At 43.5% G+C, this 19,605-nt stretch overlaps 1 protein-coding gene across 3 annotated transcripts in view; it reads right to left on the bottom strand.

The window, feature by feature from the left end:
* Window positions 1-271: 271 nt before the first annotated feature.
* The window catches only part of LOC8034595 (ubiquitin carboxyl-terminal hydrolase 2), a 155,663-nt gene continuing 136,329 nt past the window's right edge, over window positions 272-19,605 (bottom strand). For all 3 annotated transcript variants that reach the window (XM_042291814.1, XM_042291825.1, XM_040207995.3), the window contains 9 exons: window positions 19,371-19,485; window positions 18,250-18,363; window positions 16,948-17,012; window positions 16,075-16,178; window positions 13,307-13,384; window positions 9,551-9,629; window positions 8,721-8,822; window positions 5,199-5,322; window positions 272-2,413 (listed from right to left, as the gene is read on the bottom strand). In XM_042291814.1, the coding sequence (XP_042147748.1) occupies window positions 2,326-2,413; window positions 5,199-5,322; window positions 8,721-8,822; window positions 9,551-9,629; window positions 13,307-13,384; window positions 16,075-16,178; window positions 16,948-17,012; window positions 18,250-18,363; window positions 19,371-19,485 (869 nt within the window). In that variant the 3' untranslated portion in view covers window positions 272-2,325. The remainder of the gene's footprint in view (window positions 2,414-5,198; window positions 5,323-8,720; window positions 8,823-9,550; window positions 9,630-13,306; window positions 13,385-16,074; window positions 16,179-16,947; window positions 17,013-18,249; window positions 18,364-19,370; window positions 19,486-19,605) is intronic.

The following is a 19,605-nucleotide window of genomic DNA, read 5'->3' as shown; positions in this document are numbered from 1 at the left end:
TTGTCATTACCAGAGGTATGGCAAAGGTTTCAGACCCCCCCCCCCTATCAGAATTGTTGGGGGGTCCAAAATCCTCCAAGAGCTCCCAGACTTCAAGCACTGCTGGCAACCTACTTTCATCTAAAGAGGAACATAAATTTGCTCGATGTGTAAAAAAGTGTTCGGTTCTGTCTTTAAAATGTTCACCTTGTCAGTTTCCTTGGGACTGGGACACCGTTGGTGGGGACCGACTGGAGGTAAAGAGGAACTGGACCCAAGACAAAATAGAAAGTCAAGGCCCAACACAATTTATTTCACAACTTGTTGAATGTGCAGTTCTGTTTTTTTTTATACACAGGTCAGCTAGGTGCAAATTAGATGTGCTACTATGCACTTAGAATATACAAAGCAAGTCCAGCAGTGCAGCTTGCTTAATATCTTTCATCCAGTCTGTCAACCAATTGATTCACCACAGTGAACCAGTCATATTTATTGCACTTTCTCTACATATAATTTTCAGTCAGAGGGCAGGTGCTACCATCTACATGGCACAATATATGAATTTACTGGATCTGACTGCATGTGGCATATGCACAGCAGGTGCAAAATTTATGCCATGGATATATACAGTATACCTTCCAACTCTGTTCATTCATGCAACAATTGCTCAACACCATTCTCCAAGTGGATGACTTTAAGTGGAGCCAGCAGAATTTCACTTTGTACAAATGTTTTCTGGCATTGTGGTGGAACACACTTCTTATACCATCCAAATAATTGAGACTGTTGCACACTGGTTCTGCACATTGTTCCTCAAGCTCTTCTACGAATAACTTACCTATGGGCCTGATAACAAAGTGGGAGTATGGAACATTTTGTTTTTTGGGGTTCTGGCTTCTAAGTGTTCCAGTTTAAAATGGCCATAAAACATGAAGCTTGGGGATGCAAAGCAATGAAGGGTTCAAAATAACCCCACACAACCATCATCTAGATCTGCTGCTGTAACAAACAAGATTGACTAAATGACATCTTTTAGTGTAAACATCTTGAACAAAGAAAGAGCCAATAATTACTAATTACATCAGTATTTGAATCATGCTGGGGATGGAGAACAACAAATTAGCAATGGTCGCACATCTTTACAAGATGACCATACAATTTATGAAGGGCACACGTTGCCTTGAGACTAATGTAGCCACACAAGTAACTATGCTAGGCAAAAAGGAACTCTTAAAAACAACTAGAATAAACAAAAAGCACTAAAACAACAAACAAGGCTTTAAAATTAATAAGTATAGCAACAAATTTATATTGCCCTATAATGGCATCCTTTCACATTTTGGGCACCAAATCAAAAGTATAGAATTGTATTAATTTTAAAAATGAATAGAAGAGAAGGCTCCCTCCAAGCTTTATAGATGCTTTCGAAATTGGAGTTCTTGAATGCACAAGGCGCAATGTCGAACATAGCACGTTTTGCACACCCCCTTTCCCAAGACTCGTGAAAACTGCAGAGCCCCTTTGACGCCAATGACTCCAGCTTTTTAAATATACTTTGATAATATACATACATATATACATGCATATATGTCTATATATAGTTTTCTCGCCAGGTAGTATATTACAAAGACAGTCCATCTAGTTTAGAAAGGGCTGTCCTTTAAACTTCCTCTTATCGAAAGAAAAAAAAAAAAAGAAAGGAAACTTTCTCACCGGTGTCAACAATTTATGAAGGAAGCGTAAACAGACTCATTTTGCCGTATCGCATCAACATTGCACACACACACACACGCACACGCACATTTGTTCAACCATTTTTCAAAATGCCACACCGTCCGAAGAAAAACCAAACCTAACTGCTAAAGCTGACCAGGCTGCTCTCTCGCCCGTCGGCAAGAGTCTCGGCAACGCCGTCCAACGCCGCACCGGCCGTCCACGGGCACCGAAACGATCGACGCTCGCTCGCAACCGCACTGCGACTGCTCCGCCGTCGTACACTTGACCAAACGTCCCGAGTGAGTGGGACGCGACGCTTGCGGACCAACTTCCTTTGTACTTGTCTCCAGACTCGAGCCGGCCGAGCAAAGCGACGGCTCGACGCCGGCGCGAGGTGTTGCGAGCGTGGGCCACGGGGGAGACGGCAAAGTGTTTGTGCGGTCGGTCCCCTCCTCGTCACACGTGTGACCTATGCGCCGCCTCCGCGTTGGATGCCTGCGGGCCTTCGTCTTCCTCGGTGGTCGGCTGCCAGAGGGAGAAATGAGAGTAGGCCGGGCCCGTCTTGGCCCGGCGTACGCTCCTCCACGTGGGCCACCTGTCTGGGAAGGCGGGCGCCGGCTTGGCGTGCCCTCAGAGGCGCGAAGACTGCGTGGCCGCCTCGTAGAACAGGACGTACGCCTCCGATGAGGCCACCCGCGAGGAGCTCACTTCCGTCACCCTGGGAGAGACGGCCGACCAATCAGAAACGAGGCTCCATGGGACAATTGATTCTTCAAAAATTTCCACACACCCGGGTCGCCGTCTCAACCTTTATCTGAATTTCATTTTGACGAAGATGCTACCTTCACGTCTCTGCACCTATTCCTCACCATTCTTAGTCAAGAAACAACGTTTGAAGACTGTCTCACAGTTGAGTGCAATGACAGCATCTAGTTTGCTAAGCATTTTCACACTGTCAGTCAAAGTCCAAAGCTATGGCAAAACACACAATGTTAGAATCTCATGTTTAACTAGCTTTTTACAATCGTCTGTCACCTAGCAAGGAGCCCTAAAGATTTAGAAGTGAATGCCGCAGCAATAAACACCTAAATTAGCAAATCTCCCCCAATACTACCGCACGAGTCAAAGGATCGATGGCGGTTAGAAGGGACCGTATAAATCAGTTTCTTAACTTATAGTGCTGGGATTTCCTACAGAGGTGCTCGAAGTTGGTGCATTCATTAATTAGAGTATGAATACATAAAACATCCAAAATAAAATTTAAAAAAAAGCTGTTTTTTTTAGAAAAATTTTGTTGCTAAGCACTTTTTCTCAGAATGATTAGAAAATCGTTCTGGGCTATTCTGGCATTTATTACGACTGAAAAATTGGTAAAAGTGAAAGAAAATACAATTGGCTTGCCGATTCTCCACTTCTTATAGCCCAAATAGGTGCCAAGGTGACAAAATATTTTTTACAAGGGACACTGACAGGGTATTTATGCTCGCCAAGGTTTTTATTTGCACATGACATATAAGAGCCCATTTAGCCAGAAAACTATTCGCGGCTCGAAATTTGTTCTCTTTCCACCCGAAAACCGCCGATCGAGAACTGGCCGGTTTGAGTCACGCTCACTCTTCTTTTCTGTGGTCACGAGCCGTTTTCTAACGTTTAGACACAACCACCAAATGTAATGAAAGTCGTTGGTCATCGAAGGCACACACACAGTTTTAAGAGTAGAAAAGAAATATGGTACCAACTTTTTGTGGCTTCTGAAAAGCTGCAAACACGATTGGAGAGAAAAAAGCTGCACAGCCACGTGACTTCTGCCAACTCTCTCCTCCTCTATATTTCTTCCTCCCCAGTCCGGTTTCGAGCAATTGCGTATTTTGACTTTATTAAAAATATATGCGAGGCTCTAGCAAAATATTGACTGGTAGTCTTCCGACAGCAAAATGAGGTGGCTGGCAAAAAATAAAAAAATAAATTTTGGGGATGTCAGGTCCCTTTAAGTGTAGCATAAAAGCTAAGTATGGAGAAAACAGTTTTTGATTTTTTTTTTTTCATGATTTACTCAGGTAAGCCAATCTTTCCACAATTTTAGCGAAAGCTTCCAGTACCCTTGGGCACCTCTGTAGTAAATCCTAGCGCGATACATTTAGAAAGATATATGCGGTCCCCTTCAAACAGCCATCAATCCCGTCGACCCACCAGGCAGAATATGTAGCTGCCATCTCTGTTTGCATTTGGTTCCAGATTCGGCAGAAATAATAATCCCACTACTTGTAATAATACTGTAATAGTATCCCAAAAACTAATCTGCCCTTGGAGATAGCCTACTGCTGCTTTCCATCCATGTATTATGAAAAATCTCCGAAAGCAAACCCGCTCCTAGAAATTTTGTCTTCTACAATAAGATCATTTGTGTGACAAGTTATGTCAACAGTGTGACTGCTCCTCTGGTAACTTGCGAACACGACAGAATAAACAAACGGTCTGACAGTAATGCAGAGAAAATCAACCTGCCATAAAATGCCGAGCATTTGCCCAAGTCACGGTAAGTGCCCACTCGCGGCTTCTGAAACCTCCGAAAACTAGGCAAAGGGCATATCAAGCACCCACCCCAGACTTTTGAACCCACGTATAGTCGGTGACAGGTTAAGAACAAAGTGTAAGCCCTCCCGCCTCTTTACACATTACTAGAGCAAAAGCTGGAGAGGAGACATCCTTTTTCTAGTCCAGCGTTCGCTCTGGTAAGGTGGTAAACCTATCGCCGACTATTGGAAAGGAAATTGAACTACAGGAAGCGCAATGTCCAGCTTGTTTTCCCCAGAGCTCTGGTTTTACCAACAGAAAGCATGTGCATTAGATTGTTTACTTAATTTCTCTCGATTGAGCGTGGGGCGAAAAATGGGCACAAGTCCTGCCGCATCTTTTTTTTCCCGCATTCGGTCGAGAAAGATGAAGTGTAAAAATTCATGCGACGCATCCACGTTCGGATTCACCGATTGAACATGAGCCTCAGCCGAACGCTGACGCAACGTTTAGCTACATGGGCCGAGTGCTGCTCCTAAACGCAAACAAATCATCTATGTTGTTGTTGTCCCCATCAGTGCACTTCTCACTTTAGTCACTAGGGGCATGACGATTGAATCTCCTTCCTAATTGCTAACTGACACGCTCCTCCTCATAAGCCACTTCTCCGAGCACTCCGGTGCAAAGAACCATGTAAGGCAAGAGTGGATATTGCAGTGTCTGCCCAGCTGTACGATACTATTTTTTTATCGATGCCTTCTCATGTTGCCAAACACGAATAAAAAGGGGCCGCACGAGTGGTAGCTGCAATATTGAAACTGATGTAACAATTCTACAAGATACTTCCTCCCCTGGCGACTGTTTCAAGCGCCATGACCAAGGACTTGCGTGACGAGACATCTTGGTAAGCACCGCACAAAACTGGGGTGTTTTCCCACCAAGTAAAGTTTATAGTCCAGTCTATAAGCAAAGTAAAAAGCGACCCTCACTTGGTGTCATTGCACTCGTGCCATTCCCCGGATTTGGGGTGCAAACAGGTGGCGGTGTAGTGGCCTGAGTAAGTAGACCCACTGTGGTTTGAGACTGCATACAGGTTGTACATCACGTAATGACCTGTAAAGGAAAGAAGGCCGTGAGAGTCGTCCAAGCAAGGTGTTGCTACAAAAAAGCAACAGTCTTCTAAGGCTTCTGCTGGTGCTGCAGAAATCGAGGGCAACTAAAATACCTTCAGTGCTTTATGTTGTACACGACATAATGTCCAAGGAAAGCACTGTGTAGTGTACAACTGCACAATACCATCACGGGCTAGTCTGGGTGATCCAGTGCTGCTGTCACGTTTCATCTGTACCAAGCACAATGAAGTATACTTATTCTCTTTGCTTTCACTGTTATGAGTGCATTACATTGTACTAAAAGCAAGCTAGGTCTTTTTAAAAAAAGTTTGGTTTACTGTTTCCTTTAGTGCCTGCACTTGAGAGAAACCATTTGATGATGAGCAAGATGATGAGGAAGATCATCCCTGCACTCCTGGATTGGTTGTCCCGTCACGTATCACCCTCCCCTTTCTAAATATTAAAAATAGCTTTCTACCTATCCAAAGTCCCGAATCCAGCGGTTTCCACGTCTAGCACTATTATGAGTTGCCAAAATGGCAGAAAGCAGGGTGCACGGAAGCTTGGCAGATCGGTTTGCTTGTTTTTTGTCGTACAACTTGCCTATGCACGACGTCATCCAAATCTCATAGCTTAGAAAATCGACAACTGACCTGCAGCCAAAGTAAACCAGGTAATATGTTAGTTTCTTTTTTTTTTTTGTGTGTGTGTTATTTCTTATAATTGGCAGGCATTTATTTCTTGTACGATTAGGCCAACATCACTTTCTACAGTTTCAAAAAAAAAAAAAAAACAGGCCAGACTTGCTGTTTGACATTTCTGACTGCATATCCTCAGAAAGATGGCATTACGAAAACTGGTGTGTATAACAGTGATGGAAGAGACATTTGACTTTTTGTAGCAGGCCAAATGTTGGCTCGGAGCAGCCATTGACCCTTTGCGAGCAGATCCCAACGCGCATTAGCACGTCACTTGAAAATTAATTGATAAATGCACCACAAAATGAGCCAATCTTTGAAAATGATGCAGGGTTTTTGTTTCATATTGAAGTGTTTTATCTATTACCTTTTGCAATTATGATTCCTATAAATAATCATAAAAAGTACAACATGACACACAACTGTCTTTTTAGAAATAAGGCTCAGATCAAAGTAAGTCTCATTTACAATGAGGATTAAGAAAAGAATATGGTTGAAAAATGAATCCTAGAGAGATACTTCAGTTGAGATAAAGTGTCTCCCACTCCCTCTTTTACGCTCATAGTTAATGTAGCCCATGAATATCATTTATGTAAAATTCTGGAAAGTACTAGTATACCCACTAAAATGTCGCTCAATGAAAATGTTCCACCAAGATTTATGAACCTGGAAAACTTAAGTACCTAATATCATAAACTAACCCCCCCTCCCCCCCTCCTCAATATTACCAAAAATTTAAGTTGAGCATTAAAAGTGACACTTCTAGTTCTGCAAGAGTTGGCAGCATTGGGGCCGGAGCTGAGTGGAGTTCGAGACCCTTGCAAGAACCCCTACCCTGTCTACTTATTCAAATATAGGTCCGCGTTTCCTGTTGCCTTTTCTTTGTCGGCACTGCTCTTTAAATTGAAAAGTCGACCTACAATCTAGACCAGAAAAAGGTCAATCTGTAAAAGTGCTCAGCATCATTTCCGAGCCTATTGCGCTAACCCATGGGCGTTCCCCCGCATAAGCCACTTCTCCTAACGCACCGATGCGACGTGTTGAAGTTCAACACACGTATGCCTGTGCGAGGTGGTGAAGGTTGACACGAGCAGCGATTGTGCCAAGGCGTGAGGTACATAGCCGAGAGGAAATTCAAGAGATCTCATCAGGAATATAAAGCCCTGGTTCCGTCTTAGCACAGCAGCCGCTATACAACCATTTTACTAACTTTTCTCGCGACTTCTACGTCCGTGGTATCACTGACACCGTCTGGAACTTCAGACGATGACGGGGCCAGCACTGTAGACGAGCAAATTTTAGCTACTGTGAGTGGAAACCACGAAGTGCAAGCTTTAATCGGTTTCCTTCTTTTCTACGTTTTTCGAAATTAGTGTCAACCAATATCATAATATTATTTCTTGCTTTGCTTAGGCTCATCTGGAGCAGGTGTGGCACAATTTTGAGCAAAATTGGCATTTTGGCACAATGTGTAGCAGACTTGCGTTCATGGTGCAATTTAGCACAAATGGCACAGCACTTCTATCACTGCTATAGTTCTAGTTCGAATATGCAAAATGCTGTAAACAACTGATAGTTTGTGGTACTTCATTGAGCTTCCTTGAATTTTGAAAATCGCTGTCACAAGTTCATTATGCAAAGAAATGCCCATCATAACAAGACATGAAGTCTACACAACCATTTGCATTCGGTCATAAACCTTTGGTCCTGGAAAGTGTTCCAAAAAGTAACTCTAAAGAATTGAACCAAAATACATTTGCCTTTAGAGCAACCTAGCTATTGCAGCATTGCGTCGTTGGCCAAGGCGTGGAGGTACATGGCCGAGCGGCCTTATGCACCTGACGTCCGATATTGATCACCGCAAGAGCGCGATTTAATTTGCCTCCCGCAGAGAGAGCGAAAAATGTTTGTAGACTATTCCACTGCTAATGCGAGCAAAAGGTGCGGTTAGTCTGCTACGAAGTGTCATTAGCAGACAAAAATAAAACCAGAAAACATCATGCATCGTCTGCTACAAACTGAACACTGTGGTGGAGCAAGATCGGACGCGGGCCGAAATTGTGATCATCTGCTAATTCACGTTGGAAGCCATATTTAATCCGTGCTTCTTTTGCAAACCCCAAGTTGTTCTGCTGCCATACACAAGCTGACATAGACCGGTGGATGAAGGAGTACTAAGAAGAAGCACATCAGGTGTCGCGAGACCTTTCCTACTATTTGTGAGTTGGCGAGGCGTTCTTACCAAAATTTTGCCCGATTGTGAACTCGCAAACAGGTCCAAAATGTCTCCATGATTGATTACGCGTACGCTGTGGCATCACATTCAAAGAGCAGCCGAGAACGCTCTCACTCTTACCTTGATCGAAATGGGACCCCTGGAGTGTTTCAGATGCTCGCAAATGTGTGAACTTTGGAGTACATATTCCGAAAACAAAAAGCATTGCTTTTTCTCCGACATCCAAATCTTCCGAAAATACTTTGCATAGTGCATGAACTATAATATACCTCCCTGAAAGTGCCTTTGAGGCTGAATAAAGAAACTGAACCATATAGGCAGAACTTGTGCTTTTCTTGACATAACTAGTAGAGTCCTCACTCTCTACTGCATGTAAAGCATGCGAGACGATAAACAGCAAGAATTCCTCTGGCCAATGCCCCGCAAGTTTAAGAGGCAGAGGGAGAGAAAAATGGTAGTACTCACTGTTTGACATGTATGGACAGAGGTCGAGATTCGTCAGCGGGAACTCGACGCGAGTGTTGAGCTTTGCGCGGAACCTCTCGCCCGGTGAGAAACGTTTCAGGTCTGAGTCGGGCAGTACAGTCAAGGGCCACGGCAACCAGGTAGACACACTCCTACAGCTAACGGCCGTTTTGCTTTTCTCGAAAAACAAGAGAATTTTTAAGGGACCGACACCTGGCGTATGCTTTGTACAAGGACGGCGCAAGTTGCGACAGCCACGTCCAGTTCATGCTCTTGGAAGCCGAACTGCGCAAGGCACTGATCTAGGTTTCTTAAATTCCCAAATCAGTTTCTGCTAGATTTTCACCTAAATCATGCGCCTGAAATGTGGACCAAACCAAAAATCCCCTGTGAAATATCTTCTAAAGACTCGACTTTATTTCACATACTACCGACTAACGGGTCAAAGTAGGACTCGCACCCCAGCAACCCTCTTCTCTATTGCAAATTTTTTCGAGTTCCCAGGGGCCCCTCTAGGCGGCGCACTATGCATTGCAAGCCACATGCTGTGCCGTTTGCATTTCATTAGGGCCCAATATCACATGTCCAAGAGGGTATTTAGTCATTCTTATAAAAAGCCCGCGATATCACTCGAAATTGCAAGGACATCCAGTTTGCAACTTGGCAGCCTCCTGCATAAACAATAGCCTCGAAATACAGCAAAAAGCTGGTGTCACGTGGCACTTTAAAAAAGCAAAGTGAGAAAGCAGCATGGCAATCGTATATGAGCATTATCAACACACTCAGAAAACAGCATCATTTCCAGACAGACCAACACCAGTGAAGGATACGAAGCACAAGAATTTTTGGACATCTGTGGATGGTGAAGCTTTTGGTACACCTCTGCCGAGTCTTGCAGTTCGAGCAGGTCTGCACAAGAGGTGAGAAAAACAATAATAAGTAAAAGGCCGACACGCAACAATAGAAGAAAAACGGCTCCAAATCGACTCACCCACACTTAAGAAAAAAAATATCGGGTAGGCTGTGTATATGGCACGGCCGGAAGTTTTTAGGCATGACGTCTACGAGGTCGGTCTAATGAACTGGAATGCATGTATCAAATATAGAAGATTTTTTCGGAAGTCACGGGTTCAAGTATCAAATGGAATGCATCTATTTGTTAGTCACGGAATCAATCGTACAAAACAAATATTTAAACTTGAGGTAGATTAGTACAACTAAACAATACGCAAGAAACCAAACCACTGCGAGGTCGCTTTTGTTTCTGGGCGTTGTTGTCTCGCTTTTATTGTAAATACTTTTGTTTGATTAATGCCTCGTTTGCTCTGGACCGCTGTGGCCACGCTAGACGTAGAAGGCGTGTTGTAAGATGGCGGCGTAGGTGACGTCATGTCAGCGTCGGACATACTATGATCATCTTGTTGGGTGCACATCTCTTGAATGGATGGAGATATCTCGATCATTCTTGCACTATCCCGTTTGGCTTGATGAGGTCTATCCATGTTCAACATTCAGCGATACGTATACAATAAAAACGAAAGCCGAGGCCTCGCCAGTCAATTTTAAGCTTAAGTTTAAACGTTCGCACAGAATTTGTAACGCAGTTATTGTCACAAGTTGTATGCTACAGTCAGTGACAGGTTAAGAGTAAAGTGGAAGCATAACATAACGACGTGAGGACAATTGCTTTCTGGTTTATAGTCGCAGAGCAGTACGCGGTTATAGCAAGGTCTGTTTTCGTTGCACCATGTTTATCTACATACACCCCTTCACGTGAGACATTGTCACGTCAAAAAAGATAACCCATCCTTTCTGAAGGCACTCTGCTTTTAGACTCATCCGAGTTCATTTGAAGCATTAATGAAATAGGGAAACCAGAAAGAGATTTTCAGTTAGGCTGAAAACGATTCTGTGCGTATGTCAACACTTGGGAAGCATAAGAAACTTGAATGCACCAATTGGAAATTTTATCCAACATACAGAGTCGGGAAACAGAATGTGCTGTGCGTTCTGAGCTGCCCTGAGTGCTTATTTATGAGCGTCTCTTAGCTCGGAAGACATGCTGAATGCAACGTGTCTCACGAATTTATCTGTAGGCTTACAATCGATTTAAATTTATTCTAGTGCCGAGGGGAGGCCGTCTTCAATGCAAAGTATCGAGGCAAGTTCAAACGTTAGCGACAAACCTACGAGGAGCTGCTGCACTTCCTTTCTCTGGTGACTACGGGTCACACGATCACGTGGCGTGTCTCACTACGAGTCACATGCTTGTTGCGACAATAGGGCATGTGACCACGTTATGCGAGCATGCAAAACAACGCTGCATGTCCATGTGTAATGACATCACATGACCACATGTAATGACATCATGCAACATCGGGAAATGACGTCGCACAACCACATGAAATGACGTCAACAATACCACCCTGTCACATAGCTGTAGCTTATGTGATGATGTAACGCAGTGGCCCTAAATGGGGCTCTATGGACCATTTGAGGTCCTGAAGGCCTTCTTAGGGTCCCCAAGGCTCTCAAACATAAAAGAAAAATTGTCTGTATTGATGCTGGCTGTCTAACAAAGATGAATGGAACAAAACATTTGCACCAAATGAGTAAGGTTGATTATTCTTTGTTGCAGAGCTTCAAAGATGCTGTTACTTTTCTCCTTTTACCCCTTTGTTGTTGTAATCACCCAATACCTCTCCCCGGGTGCAAAGCGTCACCCGTCACTTCTGCTAATCCAGAATGGGTCCCCAAAGCATCAGTGGTTGAGAACCACTGATGTAACATGTATAATTACATGATCACAGAACCTATAGTAATAACATGGTCACGTGACCTATTGTGATATCATCAAGAAGCAACCCATAATAATTATGCAATCATATAACTCCTTCATTGAGGCGACAAAGTTTAGTGTCAACACCAATATATAGTAACCATAGCCACAATAATCAAAGCCACTCCGCCAGGGCAGGAAATAGAGCATCAACTACTGAGGTCACTGGTTCGATTCCCCGCCGAAGGATAGTCTTCTGTAAAGACAACTGGCCAGGTTTTCATTCTTTAGTTACAAGATTTTGCGACTCTCTAGGCTTGAAAACCAGCCCTAAAGCACATCCTCTGTTCGAATGCAATAATGATACTTTGTACTAAGCTGTGTATAACCATAAACAAGTTTCGGCTAATGTTTTCAAGATCCACCTTCTGGGCATCCTCATGAATGTACAAGCCCGCAGTAAGATACTGCCGACTGACTCAAATTAATTCAACACTTTGTAATGGGCGTACCAACATCAAAATGAAATATAAGCAAAATCTTGCAATTGGACGACAAGGCATAGAGAAAACTCCCAAACTGGATGCAAAAGTTGGGCTTGTATTTTTTGGCAATCCTCTCCACCCTTCACGTCACCATCTACGCTATCCTGACCTATATGATCTACTATGCAGCACAGCATGGCACATGATGGTACCGTCAGTGCCGCCTGTTAAATGCTCCCTCAAAGCTCGATGTATGTACCAGAGCGAGGCCTGCTCTCCTAGCACCACTTCACTTACGTGCCGTCTGCTAGTGATGCTCGGCACACCCACGCGACAGTGGGTACACGGCACCACTTGCTGTTTGTGCAGCTGTATCTGCAAGCATAGCTTTGATTTTCTTCATATAGGTAGGTAGTTTGCTTGGCATGGACACTGCCCATTCAAGCTCATGATTGTGTTCGCAAGAAACCAACACCTGAAATGAGAGTTTCAGAGGTGCATGGGCAAATATGTTCCGAAAATTTTGAAATATGTAGATGTTTGCATAACGATGGTATTGTTAAAGTATAGCGATACCTTAAGTGACACGCACATTCAAACCCTCTTTCAATGTCACGAAGTGCCCAGCAGTTTGTATGGTGGGCGATATTGCAAGCTACAGCCCTTGTTTTCTGGTGACGTTTACACAAAGAAAACTATGCGAAAAGGTAGCCCCCACAAAAACTACCACTCGATTACTGGGTGGTGTTGTATACCCCTCGCGACAGCGGGTTTGCTGGCCATTGATAGCAGATGACAGGGAAGTGTGGCACAACGGGAGCAGGGCTCGCCCTCGGCGCACATCAAGCTTCGTGGAGTATTCAGCAGGCGGCTACGGCACCACATGCGCCACGTTGTAAATGGCTCATATTGGTCACAAGAATACCTTCAATGCAAAGCCTGCAACGATACAGCCCTCTTGCAGTAGAGAGCGAGGAAGTAGAGCAGTGCCAAGAACCGATTTCAAGTCGTTTCAGAAGAATGGCTTCCAAGGTCCAAATCACTTTTCAGAAGCACCGTCCTAATCCACCATAGACAGACAAAGGAGTCCACTCCGACCAGCCAGGACAGAATGCTCGCGGCACACTTTAACATACCCAGCAGCACTTGCCATTGCTTCAAGCCTGGCTTGCAGCAAATGGCAAATCCCTAGTTGAGAGTTAGCACTCCATCCTGTCCTGTTCTTCTTCCCATATTTGTGCTTGCACTACTTTATCTCGATATGCACAACGAATACCAACTTGCCTAACTGTCAACCTTATTATCCTTCTCAGAGCACTTACGGGCTTCTCGTCTCCGTCGAGAACTTCTTCTTTGGTGAAAAGGCTCAGACACTGCTGGATAGTCACAGAATCTGAGCTCTGCAAGAACAAAAAAATCAAATTTTTTTATTAACATTTTTTATTCAGAACAAGTATGCAGCACAGACTGCCCTCACAAGCATTCTCCCCCCCCCCAAAAAAACAGATCAGCTGAGCGAGATACGTCGAACTTAACCACTACTCAAGACGAGACTATAAATCAACAATTGTTCTGTTACCTTTTTAGTTAAAATGTACAGAAAATCCCTACGTCCCTGAAATGTACACCACAATATTACCTTTTAGCATGAGATGACCGCTGCACAATCATTGCAGTTATTTTCGTGTTTCAATCATAGGACTAAGGCCTCCACCTTCCTCCCATTCTAAATTAAGGGCGCAATGCGAAAAAAGTATGTAAAAAATTCTCATCAAAAGCGTTGCAAAAGCTGGGAGAATTCATGATTTAAAATGTTTCCTCTGGCTTTACAAGACAAATACACCAACAAAAAAATATACAAATGAGGTATCTTGCCTTGTTTGCATCGGTGTGTACCAAAGATGTCACCTGTTAGGTGGTGAAACTTTTTTTTTTTTCGTACTTGTTGCCACAGTAAACATTCTTAATAAAACATTTCCTTCAAAATTGTTATCACCAAGTGCTAACAATCGTAGAAAGTGAAATGATGTTAATGTATATAACTTCTATTCCAGGGTGCCATCGTATTCTTCGAATGAGAACAATCGCCAACACATGGGGTCGATAAACCAGGTTAACCCCGATTGCGCAATTTTGTTCTCGAAAATTATAAAAAATATGATGCCTTACTAAATTTGAAGAAATATGAAGCCTTCGACCGTACCATCGATTCTAGTGGAGGGAAAAATACCTGGACTGTGCACTTGAGTGAGTGTATGCTTTCTTTTGTATCGCTATCTACGGCCTGCCTCATACTGCAAGTTCTTGGTGTCCTCAACATCAAAGGTGATGTGCGGACATAGAATGCAGAGCTGACACTGGTCGCAGTAAAGGATATTGGGTTATTATTCAAGCGTGCAGTACAATCCACTTAAAATGATAATAAAAAAACCCCAAAAATTCAACCTTTACCACCAATTATCGTAAATCTGGTCTAAAACTGAGCACTTCTATACCCGTGTTCACCTCAAGAAAAAAGCAAGTTTTGCGCATTGTTCATACATGGTGGGAAGTAGTTCTTACGATATTTGGTTGTCGGAGGAAAAAGCTATGTTTTTTGGCGTTTGGAACGTGTAAGTCTTGATAAGGTAACATATATCTAATCTAAAATTCACCTACCATAGAATACCGTGCATCCGCCCATTCTGCACTAAGTGCCCACCCCCAAATTTTGAAACATCTGAAAATATATGCACAGTATATATATATACCCTATGTAAAATTGATAACCTCACATCCGCCCACCCCTCTTTTTTCCCAATTATCTTAAAAGTATGAGTGGGTGCTTGCTTGGTATTTTACAGCACATATATCTTAATTATCTGCATAAAGGGAGAAGTTACTAGTAATGCTCCACGAGAAGCCGGACTTTTCTTACTACGGTTCTTGAGGTGAAAACGGGTACAGTCTGGAAACTGATTGTTATAATCAGTAAATCGCCATATCTGGCATCATTATAAGTGGATTGCACAGCATTGCTGAAGGCCCTACCACCCAAGTGGAATTCACCGATAAGCAGAAAGTGTGCTACAAGACATAAGTGAGCTAAAAAAAACATCCAATGTGCAAAAAAATTTGCATCCCTTTTTTTGTTTCTGGTGTCAGATTTACCTTAAGGACAAAACAAAGAAAGTACAGTTCCCATAAAATTGCTGTATATTCGTGGCTTGTCATATATCAACAAGTATCTACATAATATTAGTTGTGCCAGTTTGTTGAGACAGCAAGAAAAAAATCGGTCCTAGGGGGCATCCAATGTCTCCGCTGCAGGCGAGAAATTTAGCCGGCGCAGTACCGCTGCTAGCCTGGGGTCGTTAACATCAGTATGATGCTCATCCAGATCAAAATCAGCAAAGGTGGGAGAATTGAACCCAGGGTCCCTGGGCTCTGCAGCACGAGCTTTTGCTCCACGTGCTCCAAGCTACGACCCACTAACACACTCTCCCACCGATGCCGCCTTCCCTCCAATTTGACTTTTTCATTTACAAGTACGAACATATAAAATGTGAAAGCCTGCCGGAGGAGTTTGTTTTAATTGCAGTTTGCTGTAAACGGGGGCTCTTAATTTGGAACAAGCAGAGTGCAACACAACCAAACAGTGAAAGTAGCCACTGTTTTAACCCCTTGAACCATTTTGGTCGAGCCTAGCCCGTCAATGTGGAGCCGTCCCCAAACTGCTCGGGACGAGTGTAGCTCGTCTGCGTTCCTCGGTTCACGCACTCAACCGTTTTGGACGAACCAGGCTCGCTCGAGGCTCTGCCAACCAATAGCAGCACCAAATTCTTTTTTCTTTTTTTTTTTTTGTGGCTAGAAACTTGATTTTGAAGGCAACAAATGTAATTTTGAAGACAACAATTAAGCAGTTGAGGGTCAGAACTTCTCCAAAATTAAGAGGTTTATGGCCATTTTTAATGGGCGATACGAAAAGAAAAAACATCAGTAAACAAACTTGCACCTAAAAACAAAGTACAGAGGAGGAGAAAAGGCAGATAAGGTGTCGAAACATTACTCTTCCCATTTAAAACCCCTCTGAATCGGTATGTCTTCTCACCTTGGGAATAGGAAGGGAGAGATCCCAGAAAGGATCGAAGGTGACTGACTTGTGGCCACACACGCTGCACTTGAGGGTGCTCTTCAGCTGCCCGACAAAGCAGTCTGCAGAGAGACAACGCCCCAATTTTTCGTCACCATTCCGCTCGACGACCCAACCTTCTTAAAATATTGCACAAATTAAGCTTTGATTGAGATTGTTTGTTTAACGCAGATTGTGCTACTATATGGCTGGCTCCTAGCAATTACCGGTAGCGTGCTCCTGTGACAGAAGATAGTCTTACGAGTGCTATGTCGACGCTAGGCTGGCACTTGTCTCGTCCCCCATTAAACGAGAGTCCCAATCAAACATGCTCAATCTGCACCCCGTGCTGACCTCCGGTGGCTAAGTTAGAGAGCCCAGTTCTAAAGCTTTGTAACCCAGGTGGTGTTGAGTGAGCATGTTCGCCGATATGATGAGTGGGTGTGCAGGAGGCGAGCAGGAAGTGAACAAGCGTGCGATCTGGAGGAAAAAGCGAGAAGTGAAATACCGTGGACAAGGCTGAAATGCATTACTGTAAGGATAGCGAACCTCATATTCCACTCCTGTTCGAGCATCAGCTAGCTTTCTATGCGAGACGCTGCGTGCGACGAGGTTTACACCGTTGAGGCACAAAACATGTACCAGGTTCATCTGTATGACGTCACCGCAAAGCAACGTGCAATACATTCTGTGCCAACACTGCCTTCATCACGATTGAGCGGGAAAGGGCCCGATTTTTAACCGTTACGTCATTTCTTACACTTTCTTCAGTTCATTTTAAGGTTGAAATTACCAACACCACCGCCCGCAAGTAGCCCCCCCCAGAGTTTGTACGGGAACAATGGCACTTACCGACTATCTTGCTGTCGTCGAATCGGAGGTATCGCTTCCAGGCCTCAGCGGCTTTCTGCGAGTCGCTGGAATGGAGTTACAAGGTCAGTTGAGAAGGTAGCACCACTGCCCAAGCTTTTTTATAGCCTCTCCAAAACCTGCACAACCTCACAAAGCAAGACACATATACAGGTGTGATACTGGACTGAAATTCAGTACTCCATTTCATGCTTATAAACCATAATATAGGTTTGTCTCTGAAAAGCCAATGACTTCAGTCAATAATTTTATAGAAAATGCAACCAAATGTACTTTAGTAAAAACTAAATGATTACCCATTTATAGGTAATGAGCACCTGTGAAAAATCGTTGGAATGTGGTTTTGTAATTTGTTTGATCAAGTTAGCTATGAACTGTGGTGTGAAAGCATGGCAAGCTTGTAGGGACAACCAGGCATGATCGTGCACACAAGTGTGGTGCTGGCACAATTAATAGAGAATGAGGGGAAAGTGCAGTCGTACAGTTTTTGGGCATTCAGACTGGCAAGGTTGTGACATGGCAAAGTTGCCAAGTGACAAAGCTCATAACCAGGCCAGCATTAGCCACAATAATGCAGATGACATCATAAATGTCCCAAATTGCATTTTACAATTTGATGGCCAATCCTGGAGTGCTTGCCAAAGTGTGACCATTTAAAACAATAAACAAGATAAATTTGTTTGAAACACAAGAGTACCATTATCATTCACATTTACTATTGACAATTTAAATTTTATATAGACCTAGCGGATACCTAGTGAAATATATAATATTTCGCTAGGTATCATTTGAGATGTTGCTGCCTATCCATGTTCATTATATGGACAGTTTAGAATTCAAAAGAACCAGGAAATAGAACAATATGGGCCTATCACTATCAAGATGCTTCATTGTTACTTGAATGTTTAGGCCATACTTTTTCATAAAAGTACATTTAGAACATCACAGAAAATATTTTACTAGTTCTTGAAAATCAATCCGCATGATGCACTGGTCACCTGCGTGCACATTTTATCCAAGGACGCAATGTAAAACAGTCTACAGATCAATGTACCACTCTGCCCTTTCTCCTATTTCTAATCTCGCCCGACCTCCTGCCAGGCTTGTCCGGTTCTCGAGAAATCTGCAACCTTCGACACTCAATGCCGAGCGCCATTTTGATGTTCCTGTAAATACCTAGTGTGCTGTAATCTAGGTTCTCCAGTTATATATCTCCCTCTGTCACACACGAGAGTTTATGCAAGACTAGCAACCAAAATGGTAAAAAGGAGGACTGACAATTACCTGAGGTTGTCGTCGATCTCGGTAGTAACATGTCTTGGCCTGGAGGTGATGCGGTTGATGTCCTCGTGGAGGCCTTGCAACAGGTAGTGCAGGAACTCTTGTGAATCTTGCTGGCTGCAGACGCAACATTGCATCCCATTCGGTTTACGCATGCTTCCTCGTGTGCGTCCAGTGAGGGCGGCACAGCTGATGGCACTACAGTTTTAATCCCCCAATGGCTCTTCGTCGTTTGCATGGTCCGAGGTTATACGACAGGAATCAGTTTGGTTGTGAAAGATCAGAAGTTGGACTTGCCAAATGCAACAGGGAAATATATAGTACTAACACGCAATTGAAAACTGTAGGACAGTCAGAACGAATGCCCATATCCCATCCACATGTAGCCGACTGGGTATCACCAAAGTATGTTTCTGTACATCCCTAGGCCAGCGTCGCCTTAAAAGGCGACGCTGGGCTAAAGATATTGCTCGTTGTAATCAAGAAAATTGTGCTAATGACCGTACATGAAGATTGTCTATGAAGAAAGATTAGGCCTTCTCTTAAGCTTTGCGATATGCCACGGTTTTTTATGCACTCTTGTGATGTCAATGGCACATTCAGACATGTTCACAAATAAAAGTTGCATGGAGTGGAGGCACTACGGAAGTGCCAGATGCTCCATGGATCCTAAGAATTGCTGATGTACTGGTACTAAGAAAATACTACAAACACCAGTGACAGTTCAGAAGCTTAAACACGACAGAGTCAGATGACCTAAAGTCTTGACTGCCTTTGACTCCAAACAGCCATTCAGAAATTTGGAGATGCCTTTTACGAGTGCATACCTTCTTGGGGATACTTGAAAAGGAGCCTTCTAAATATTTCCCTAAAAAAACTTCCAGTAGGCTGCTTTGCAAGTTCTTCTGCCAGCTTTGTCTACCTAATTCATACCTTCGGGGTTGTCAGTTTACGAAAGACAATATAAATTACCACTACTCACTCGCTGCAATGAAGCCATTAACTCCCAATTAAACACAATATATAGGCATGCAAGCTTTCTGGGAGTTACAATACAATAACCCTGTCACACCCCTTGGGTCTTAGTAGGAAAACCAGTCAAAATGAGGAAGTGTGTCATTCACCTGTATCCCATAAATCGGGGAGCAAATTTCTGTATCTGGCTACGGAATGCCTGGGGGCTGATGGCGTACTCCCCATTGCTGCTCCTCCAAATAGACTTCATCAGAGTAGCAAAAGCTGAGAAGGAGAGAGAGCGAGACAAGTTAGACCTTCCACAGATGCTGAAACCGCCTTCAATAAAAAATACTAACAATTTTAGGGCTTGCCAGGTCTAAAAATGTTCCAGAGCTTTCAAAA

Source organism: Ixodes scapularis, unplaced genomic scaffold (genome assembly GCF_016920785.2).
Source record: "Ixodes scapularis isolate PalLabHiFi unplaced genomic scaffold, ASM1692078v2 PGA_scaffold0__279_contigs__length_252992795, whole genome shotgun sequence".
NCBI lineage: Eukaryota > Metazoa > Arthropoda > Arachnida > Ixodida > Ixodidae > Ixodes > Ixodes scapularis.
The sequence above is the reverse complement of the archived record's forward strand: the minus strand, read 5'-3'. Positions and strand labels throughout refer to the sequence as shown.